The 11,750-nt window shown below is 24.7% G+C and overlaps 1 protein-coding gene across 1 annotated transcript; it reads right to left on the reverse strand.

Annotated features, from left to right (window-relative positions):
• Positions 1-2,648: 2,648 nt before the first annotated feature.
• LOC107648447 (putative 2-oxoglutarate-dependent dioxygenase AOP1) lies at positions 2,649-9,320 on the reverse strand. The gene is made up of 3 exons (XM_016352308.3): positions 8,816-9,320; positions 5,313-5,652; positions 2,649-3,049 (listed from the first exon to the last, which is right to left on the reverse strand). The coding sequence occupies exons 1-3, from the start codon at positions 9,262-9,264 to the stop codon at positions 2,807-2,809; spliced, it is 1,032 nt and encodes a 343-aa protein (XP_016207794.1). The 5' UTR covers positions 9,265-9,320; the 3' UTR covers positions 2,649-2,806.
• Between the last annotated feature and the right edge of the window lie 2,430 nt (positions 9,321-11,750).

Genomic DNA, 11,750 nt, shown 5'->3' on the forward strand with positions numbered 1-11,750 from the left:
GTTATAGAATACGTTTGGATAAAAAAAATTGGATATAAAAGAATAAAAAATTCTTTTTAGCATATCTCAAATTAAAAGACATTTATATAAATATTCATCGTATATTTAATAACAAAAAAATATATAATATTAGAATTTATGGCCTTACATTTTGAAAAACTACTTAAAAAAAACAAAGAACTGAGACTAAGAGCATGCCTTAAACAAAAGAGGAAAAAAAAATCAAAAACTTGTAATTACTTCACATATACTTTTTTGTAAACTAAGGCTTTTTTTATTGTTAAAAAGAGACAAAAATTATGTTAATCCAATAGCTATAGGTCCACTATTAAGCATTTATTAATTTATTGTATTAAAATTAATTATTAACACAATAATTTCTCATCACATGGATGAATAGTATAAAGTAAATTGTCTATTCTGTAGCCATGCTTTAAAATATTCAAAAAATATCTCCTTCTGTGACACTTGTCATAACCACAAGTTACCACTACAATTCTATACCTATAGAAGTCAACAGCCATCTACATAGTAAAATTTACCATATATATAATTTTGAAGCAAAAAATTGTCACATAACATCTCTTTAATGTATCTAAATTATAAATGTTTTTTGCCTTTTTACTGCAACTGCAAATATCTTTCAGCTTTTTTATTCCAATTGTAAATTTCCAATTGTAAATCTATCATATATCATTTATCATTTATCTATCATATATTATAGGTGAATTCTACTATGCATCTAAACAGTAGAACTCACTTATATATATATATATAATGGATTTTAACCATTCATTATATTCTAATTTATCAAAGTACTAACTTCTTCCTCAAATTCTCTGCCATCGCTGTTTGACTTGTCACACACCGTCATCAGAGTCGTTCACCCCCAATAAAAATAACCATCCACTTAAGAATAAAAATAATCACCTATATACCTAATAAATTGAACATCTAGTATAATTTAATTATATATAATTAAACCTGATCCAATCAAATAATCATCCACATAAAAATTAAAATAAACATTCGCTTAAAAAAAAAGCAATTTGCTTGACTTCATGTTTGGTGGTATCCCAATCCATATAGTATGATACAAGAGAATGTGAGATTTCGAGTGCAAAGAGTAACATCTATGTTCCAGCAAACAAATACACACGATGTCCCAAAAATTCCATAAACCCAGTCAAGATCAATCATAGAATATAGCATTCTTACTAAAACATGCTTTAGCTTGCTTGTATTTTCTTGGTCGCAGATCCGTCCAATAGAATTTTCATCGGATCGAAAACTACTTCCAAAACTTGTTGTTGTGAAACGACACAACGACTAACACTGTTATTACTCCTTCAACGGTTCGATAACTATCGGCGACGGCCACCAATGAAGATGGTGGTAGGCAATTCCTTTTCGTGGTGGTGAAAGATCGGTGCACCTCGGCGGTCACGTGCCTCTTGAGCCATTGAAGGGGTGCAGCGGCAAGGGAGATGCACGGGTGTGGGTGCGGATGTGGAGGGATCTGCATTTGCTACGGAAGGACAGTGACACCAAATGAGACTTCGGCGGTGTCGGCGGGAGGCTGCTGCAACGTCGGTACGGCCGGCAGGAGATGCAACTGCGCGAGGTGAAGATCAGAGAACGATGACGGCAAGTTTTGGACGTATATAAAAGGTTATTGTGAGATTAGGAATAACCGTAGATATTGTAAATGTATTTAAATGCTAATCCTAATTTTTTTAAATTTTAAAATCTAAAGTTAAATAATTAATTAATAATCTAATTTTTAATTTTAATTTTTTCTTTTTTTTATCCATTATTCTCACTGTTCACGGTTATCATTATTGTCCTATACTTTCTCTTTTTGTTTTGATCACAAGTCCTCTATTGGTCCCAATGACTCTTCCAATATGAATTGCACAACGGCACAACCATTTCTAAGTTCATCCAAAAGGAAACCACCTGCCGCCATTGATTGCTTCTCATGGATATATTGTTGATTGCTGCCTTGTTAGACTATTTGTTGAAATTGCTTCTATCTATATTTGATGTATTTTTCTTTCTGCTCTTTTTTTTTTTTAAAGAGAAAACAAAAGAAAATAAATAATTGAATAAAAATGAGAAAAAGAAGAGAGTGGAGGGGAAAAAAATAGAATTTATGGTTTTTGTTTTAAGTTTATGTGTTCATCATCAAAGAAGAAAATAAGAAAATGTTGAATTATTTAGATATTTTCATCCACAAAATTCTGTGTTTTCTTATAAAAATTTTTATTTTTTTCTAAACGTTATTACAAAGGTGAAGAGAAGGAGGAAAAACAAAAAAACAATAGAATTTGTGTTTTTGTTTACAAATTTTTATACCTTTTTTAAAAAAATTATATATTTATCATTAAAGCAGAAAAAAAAAAGATGTAAAATTTTATATTTTTATTTACAAATTTATTTTTCAAAAAATTTGTGTATTTTTTAATATTTGTTAAAAACATTTTTACTAAAATTAAAAATAAAAAATTTAAAAATTTATGAAATTGAATATAGAAATTTATGAAAATGAACATAAAATAATTACATACACAAAATATGAACTACATAACTTTACTTAGAATTACACCCATATATTCACATCGCTATAAGAGTTGGCTTACAATGAATTCGTTCATAATCAATAAATTTAGAACACTTTATTATCAGACACACATACATACTTTATTGATAAAATAAAATCATAATTAACTATAAATCATATACACACACAAATGCCATAATATAATAGCATGCATCATAAACAAACAAACAAATAAGAATGAAATTAAAGAGCAGCAAATTCATCAAGTGCATTCTCATTGAGATTGGAAACAAAGAATTTGATGTAGTCTCCATAAGTGAATGGATGATAACGTAAAGGATGAGTGTTGGCATCAACCAACTCAGGTGGCACCTCAATCTTGGCTTCATCCTTAGGCATTGTAAACACTCCAAATGAGTATCTTTCTTTGTCTCCTTTCATTGTCACTCTATGTCTAACCGCATGTAATCTACCATTGCTCCATGCCTATACACACAAAATTAAATAAGAATCATTATCATTGATATAAAGTGAAAACTCAGGTGCAGTCGACTTCACGTGAAGTTGATAGCTGAGAGCCGTTAGATGAAAATTTAGTCAAATTAGTCAAATCATCTAACGACTCTCAACTATCAACTTTATGTGAAGTCGACTGCACCTGAGTTTTCACCTTGATATAATCATTCTATTTAGTTACTATAAACATAGAGCATGAGCATAATTATTGGACCAAAATTAGTTGTTAGTGCTAATTAAAAGATTGTTCCATTATTATTATTCTTTGCAAGATAATGGCACCCACAATTTAAAAACCATGATTAAAAGACAGCATAATAATACCCTAAAAATTTTAATATATGTTTAAGGTTAAATTACTGAAATTAATTATATGTAGTTTATATGTACTCTAAATTCTCAAAATATGTAATGTGACCCATGAGAAATATCAAATGATACAAATAAGATATTTTCTTAACTTCATTTTCCCAAAACTATTCTTCTACTATTAAAAAATTATCTATACAAAAAACACATGCATCATCATGTATATGCAAAAGAATAGTTTTGGAATAGAAAATTAACGGAATTTTTTTCATCATTTAACGAACTTAGGGCATCAAATCAACTCATTTTAAAAATATATAGCAATGCTACATGCATGGGCGAAGCCTCTTATGCAGGGACGGATCCAGAAATATTATTCTGGAGGGACCAATAACATATATAATATTAAAAATTATATAAAAAATTATATAATGTAAAATGTATTACAAAAATATATCGATAGAGAATATATTTTAAAGTACAAAAAATATGTATGTACTTTTTATTAACGAAGTGGTTGATTCTTCTTCATATCATAAAATTTATCGATAATAGAATTTGTGTCAAAATTTTCAACAATTTTCTTTTTAATATAATTAAAAGACATTAGCAAGAAACTAACCTTTCCTTTTGTTTATGAGTTATTCTTCATAATATTCATCGCGGAAAAAGATCTTTCAGTTGTAATAGTTGAAACAAAGAGAATTAATACCAAATGAATCAAGAAAGACGCTCACAAGAAGAAAAAAAATCCACTTTATGGGATTTAAAAAAATTTTATTTAATTAAAAAATATTAGTAATAATATATTTTTAGATTTTTTTAATATTGTTACTTATTTTTTTAGATATTAGAAATCATTAATATTTAGGTTAGACTGGACTTTTATTTATATTAGACTAAATACTAAATAAATTTTAAAAAAAATTAAATCATACTTAATAACTTATTACTATTAATCTTTTTTTAGAAAAGTTGGGGGTCGAGGCCTCCACTCGCCCCAGTATATCCGTCCCTGCTCTTATACGAGTCTCAAGGGGGGTAATACTCCCCTAAACTTCAACTTTTTCTTATAAACTGTATATAAATTTAGTTTTGTATGTCTTCATTAAAATTTTTATTTTAATTTTTTTATATTCAAAAATTACACTTTGGCTCCATTCCAAACTTTATGCTAGCTCCATTGTCACTTACATGACGGACAAATATTATTATTTTAGGTCAGTTTAGTCAACAATAATTTATATTTATATTTATAAAAATTTATACACAAAAATACATAATTTACATTTATATTTATTAGAATTTATAAATATAAATTATGAATTAATACAATTTGTATTTATATTTACAAAAAAATGTACATATAATAAAATAATAAATTTTATTTGTTAAAAACAATTTGATATATCAAATACTGATTAAAATTATTGGAAATGGCTGATACCCAAAAAAGTCTATTTTAAAAATTTAAGATAAAACATGCACATAAGATGAAGTTCAAAGCCATTATTTACATTTTTCATTGTTTTTATATAATTGATAAAATTATTATCTCATAAAATCATTTACCTCTAAAGTTTAATTCGTTAAATAGATTACATAAGTAATTACATCTTTAACATATTTTTTTGCCTAATTGCCTCTTATAATTTAGGCTTTAATTATGAAATTTGTCTACGCATTTACCTTTTTTTTAGTTTTGTCTTATATTAAAATACCTTTTTTGAGATAACAAGGATCAAATTTTAGAACGACCATTGATAAAAAAAAAAAAAAAAAAAAAAAAAAAAAACATTTTTTTTTCATATCATAAAATTATTTATTCTAAAAATTTAATTTAAATTGTCAGAAAAAGACATATATTTATATCTCTATCAAATTAATTAACATGCTATATATAAGTAGATAGAGGTATATATACCTTCAATATGTCACCAACAACGACCACATAGGCATTTTGGGGTATCTCCAATTGAATCCATTTTCCAGTTTTGGTTTGCACCTCAAGACCTTGCACATCATTTTGGCAAAGAATAGTTAATGTGTTTTTGTCAGTGTGAGTCACCAATCCAATTTCACCTTCTTTCTTGTTTTCTTTGCTTGGAGTTTTGTACTTCATTAGACGCAAATAAACGGTACCCTTCATTAGCATGTCTTCAATGTCAATGTAGTGCTTTGGAAGCTCATAACCCTCTTCAATCATCTTCAAGATCATGTAATTCAGTTCCAGCAACTTTGAACTTATGGAATTCATTGTCTCACTACAACATCGAATCAAAACAATTTATGTATATAACATAGATATTTTCTTTAATAAGTTGCACACATAATTGTAGGACTTTCAAAGTAAGGTTTTTTTTTTTTTTAAAAAGATAAAGTATTGTTTTATTCTTTAACATTTAAGTTAAGTACTAATTTTATTCTTAATATTTAAAATATTTTATTTTTATTATAAATTTTTTTTTTGTTTTATTTTAACTTCTGGTTAAAATTAATTTTTTTTAAATATTATTTTTTTTAGGTAACAACAAAAATTATAATAATTATAGTGTTGATTTTAGTAATTTGATAATAAAAATAGATAAAAAAATAAAAAAATAAAAGAAAAATAGTATTGGGGGGGATTATTTTAGAGAAAAAATAGAATGAAATATAACTTGTGGAAAAAAATAAGACATTTTAAATATTAAATAAAAAATAAAATTTAACCGAACTATAAAAACTAAAATATAATATTTTACCCTTTCTTTTATATGGCTTGTATATTTTTTAAAAGAGTACATGTTTGACAAAATCAATTTCATTAGTATTAATTTTGTAAAAAAAGATATATAGAACGAACCATATATTTATTATTTTTAAAATATTAAAAAAATGGTTTTTTCTTTCGAAACATTTTGTTTACTTTATTAAAATATCATTAAATGAGCTATATATGCTAGCTAGGAGAAGCTCGGAGCTCTATGCATGGGAGAGAAGCACCAAGGTAACAATTCATGAAATTAAGGAAAATTTTGGATGATCTTGATTGCTGAACATTGGTTTTATATATATATATATATATATATATATATATATATATATATATATATATATATATATATATATATATCTTTTTCCATGTTAAACTGAAAATGAAATTATTGCTTCGTTCTTATAAAAGGTTTTGTGTTTTGATGCTGACTATTCAAAATTCCAACTTTGAAGAACTCTAGAAATAATGAACAAATAAAAATAATAAGAGAGCCATAAAACATCTTTTCTTAAAGACTTTATTTTTTAATAATTAAAATTTAATATATATAATCGATTAAATTATATTATTTTCTTAAATTGAGTCAGACAAATTAATTTAATAGAAAAAATAGTGAATCAAATCTTGAATCGATCTAAATTAATATTATTTTTTATAGAAAATAACTGCAATACTCTTATTATAGAAAATGATTAAAATACTCTTATTATATATATATATTTTAAAAATTCTAAATCCTAACCCGTGGCAGAAAAGTAAAGGACTAGAATTTAAGATTTTTAAAATTAATATGTATAATAGATTATTTTAGTTATTTTTTATAATAAGGGTATTATAGTCATACATTTTTTATAAAAAATAATATTAATTTAGACCAGTTTAAGATTTGATTCACCATTTTTTTGGTCAACTTAATTTGTCTAGCCTAATTTTAACAAAAATAACACGAATTAATCGATTATATGTGTTAAATTTTAATTACTAAAAAATATTTATAAAAAAAAACGTTTAGACGTTTTCATCTAAATGACTCATAAATAATAATGGATTTAAATGAAGGGTTAGCTACACATGGCATGTCAACTTGTAAGGTTATCCAAGATACATAATTTCAATTTCTTTTCTGATATTTTTTATTTTGTGTCTTTATTTTTGGTATTTTTTTTTCAAATTTTATATTTAAAAAAAAGAATAAATAATAGAACTTTGATTTCGATTTTCTTTTAGCATTTTTTTTTCTCTTAACAAAATATTAAAAATTCAAACAAACGTACGTGCCATAGATTTTTTATTCCATAGAACACAAACATGCCCATCATGCAACCACTAATAGATTTATTTAGATTAAAGCTTTGTCACATGGTGAGAGAAATTTTATATTAATCAGCGTTTACTTTGCACTCTTATGTCTTTTCAGCCACCCCTCTCTTCCTAATCCAACTAATAAGCGATATATAATAAACTCATATTCATATATACGACTAAAGCCTAAATATAAAAGACTTTGTTTTTAATTAGGGGTGGGAATTCGCAAATGAGGCACAAATCAAGCAGCAAAATTAGGTTAGTTCAAACATAATTAAATTAATTAGTACGGTACAAATATTATTTACGAAAAATCATATCACTAGTAGTTTGATATGAAAGAACAAAAAATTTTCTGATATATTTAAAATGTTTGAGGGCAAAGTACTTAATCAACATCATACCTCAAACTAATGATCATAATAATATAGCAACTCTGTCAATAAGAACGAGAGGTGCTCTCTCATATATTTAAAATGTTTGATTTATTTGACAAATTTATACCCCAGAAAAACTAGTAGTTAGTTTGTCAACGTGATTTTTATGGGTATAGAACTTTTTGAAGAGTTTAGATTTTTAGTTTAATTTTGATATTCTAACCATTACAATCGTTCAATTACATCTATATTTTTAGATAATCATTTATCCAATCAATATAAAATATAGTTATTTTACTAATGTAATATTACGTAATTAGATACATATATATAAAAATATTTTATATTACAATACATCAACATTAAATTCTTAATTTACTCTATATAAATAATTCAAAAACTAATCACTAAATCATTCTATATATACAAGTTTTTAGTCAGACATTTTATCTTTTTTTATATATAAAAGGCTTGTTTTTTATATGATTATAAAGCACAAAATTAAGCAATGTCTAGTAATTAAGGGTTGTGTATAAACAAATTACGTACATAGTCTTAAAATACCAAATTTTAATTCCCCATTATCATTTTGGTTAGTCACAAAAGCCAAGGATTATTTTAGAAATTATTTGCAATAAGTTTGGGTTTAAAAAAAATAATGAAAAAAATACTTTTAATTAGTGTTAAATTTTAAACTTTTTTACACTATAAATCCTTTTTCTCTCTCTTTCAAAATTCTAACCTAATTAGATTAGTAGAAACGGATAAATCTAACATAACATCGAATAAAATATGAATGACGAAGACTCATATACAGTTGTCTTAGTGTGAAATTGACAATAAAAAAATGGTTAAATAATAATTTAATTAAATTTATCAAATTATCTAACTATTTTTGATTATCAACTTCATGATTACTGTAGGTGAGTTTTCTTCAACATGAATGGACACAGCATTGAACATGCAAAAAAGAACATGAAGTCATACCAGAAAGATGGGTTGCCATGAGGCCACATGAGATTGGTGAATTGTTGAGAAACATGGAAGACATGGCTATCACAAACACCAAAGGTTTGATTGAGAGGAATAACAGGGCAATCACTAGTGTAGCTACTATATGGCTTTGTTGTGCTTTGGTGCTTCATTTTTGTTTCTTCAGGTAAATCAAACAATTCCTTTAACCCCATCACCATCTTTTCTCTTAAAACCTTTGGAACTATTTCATCATCATCATCATCACACACTAACACAAAGTAACCATGCTTTTCACATGCTTCTCTCACTTTCTTGCTCATCATTTTCTTCCACTCCTCTAATGATCCCAACCCATTATTATTTTTGTTATTGAAGGAAAAATCCAAACATGGAATCATCATCCCAACCTCATCATCATCACTCTTCTTCTCACCATTGGATAATGGACCCTCTTCTCTCATTTTCTTTCTTTAAATTCTTTGTTGCTCTTTATTTGGGGTTGTTGATTCTTGAAATGTTACACACAATTTTATTTATAGCAAAATTAGCACACAAAAGCGTGTCTGCTGAACCCAAAAGCAACGCTATTATTATTAGGGAAAGGGACAATATATTCAGACGAGAGACCATAGCTGCCGTCATATATATATAAAACAAAAATGTCAACTTTATTATATATAAATTTAATTTTCACGTTCTATTGTATTTTATACGTGTATCGAATTATATAATATCATATTAATAAAAGTAATTATTTTTTACATTAATTGTATGTCATTCGAATAAATATAATTAAATAATTATATAAAATATTTTACACTATAAGTGTATCAAAATTAAATTTATATATATTATTATTCAATGTAAGAGTAACATTTAATATACATTTTCTTCCATAATTAAGTGTATTTTTTTACTTTTTACTTTTTTTCTTTTGAAATTGATGTACCTAGACGCTCTCTTTTACCTAAATATATTGACTTGAGCGTCCAAATACAATAATTTTTTAAAGAATTCCCCAAAACCTAGTGTGAGGTCGAGTAACTTGATTGCCTAAACTCATAAATTCGAATGAACACTCAGTTTGACAACCATACAAAAAAAAAAAAAAAAGATCAATTAATTTAAGGTTTTTTTTAAAAAAAAACATTAAGCTTATATTTTTTGTTCATTATATTTGTTATTCTCATTTTCTAAATATTGTTTATTATCTATAACCTATTATATGAATATATTTTTGCTATTTCAAAAATTTGAACCCATACCTTTTGATTATTAGAATATAAGATAATTGTCATATTAAATAATTTTATATTTGTTATATTATACAATTATATTTATTATTTATGCATAAGTACTATTGTTTATAATTACTTGTAATTCCTACAAAAAGGAAGGTAGACCCAAAAAATGAAGAAGAAGACGCACAATAATCTTCAATGATATTATTTTATCACTCAATCTTTCAAATTATTAGAAATAAAATTAAGTACTAAAAAATATAATTTAAACATAAAAAAACTTAATATATGAAGAGTTATCATAAATTAACTTATATAGGATAAAAAGGATAAAATTTATATGAAAAAATATAAAAACTTAAATAAATAGAAACAAAATAAACGAAATAGAAGAGATAGAGTACAATAATGAATAATAATGCATCATAGTAGAAAAAAAAATTATCAAACAGAGGAGCAGTTGGTAAAAAAAATAAGACTTTCTTCTAGCATATATTGACTAAAAAAAATAAGAGTTTCTTCTAGTATATATGATTTTTTACAGTGAATAAATTATAAAATATAAAAAAAAATAAAAAAAAGAATTGTATTTTTTTAATAAATTAAAAAATAATCACGATCATATAATTAACGGTGGACAAACAACGATTTAACAGTAAGAAAATATTAATAGAAATATTAGATTGATATTAAAGTAAAAAAATATAAACAATGAATAAAAATTTAAAATTTAAAATTAAAATATTTAAAATTAAAGAATAAAATAAAAAAGAACTTCTGATAAATAACGACTCAAATATTAACGTGACAATAAATTAAATCAAATAACATATATTTAAATTAATTAAATTAAATAATTGATATAATAAATTAATTATAATTGTTTGGCTCAATAAAGTAAGTTAAATAAATAAAAAAATATCTTATAAATATATCATGTAAAAATTATAATTCTTTTAAAAAATATTAATTTAAACTAAAACAAAATTAATTTATTATTTATTTCAATCAAATCAAATAATTAATATAATTAATTAGTTATAGTTAATATGATAAAAAAATATTAAATAATTTTATATTTATCTTAAACAAATAAAATAAATTATTAATTATGATACTGGTAAAAATCGTTAATCAAAATACATAAAACAAAATAATTAATATAATTGATTAGTTATAGTTAATATAATAAAAAATTTTAAATAATTTTTAAATATAATAAAATTTATGACTTAAAATTTAAACTAAAAAAAATAATTTTAAAAGAATTAACTGATATCATTATCAGTACACCACATATCTAAGGTTAGAAGATTGCAGCGACCATTTAACAACAGTTATGCAAAACCATCACTAAATAGAAGAATTGTGATAGTTTTGTCAACGGTTTTTAATTGTGCAGCAGAATCTAATAAATTAGCATCAATTTTATGAGTAACTGTTAGTTAAACACACAATTTTAATTTGAGAAGTTAAATTAATCCATCTCTCCCTCCCTAATTGAAACATGCAAAATCGCACCTCTCTCATCATCTAGCAGGTTTATGGGTTCGTCATTTTAGTCTCGTATATATATTTTAATAAATCAAAATAATAGATTAAAAAAATTGAGTCAATTTAGTTCCACAGATAGGTTCCGTATTGATTTAGTACATTAAACTATAAAGTAATTACTTGGGAGGTCTCAAATTTAGGTCTTTGCTGGT

This window comes from Arachis ipaensis, chromosome B6 (genome assembly GCF_059453495.1).
Source record: "Arachis ipaensis isolate K30076 ecotype BB chromosome B6, ASM5945349v1, whole genome shotgun sequence".
Classification (NCBI taxonomy): domain Eukaryota; kingdom Viridiplantae; phylum Streptophyta; class Magnoliopsida; order Fabales; family Fabaceae; genus Arachis; species Arachis ipaensis.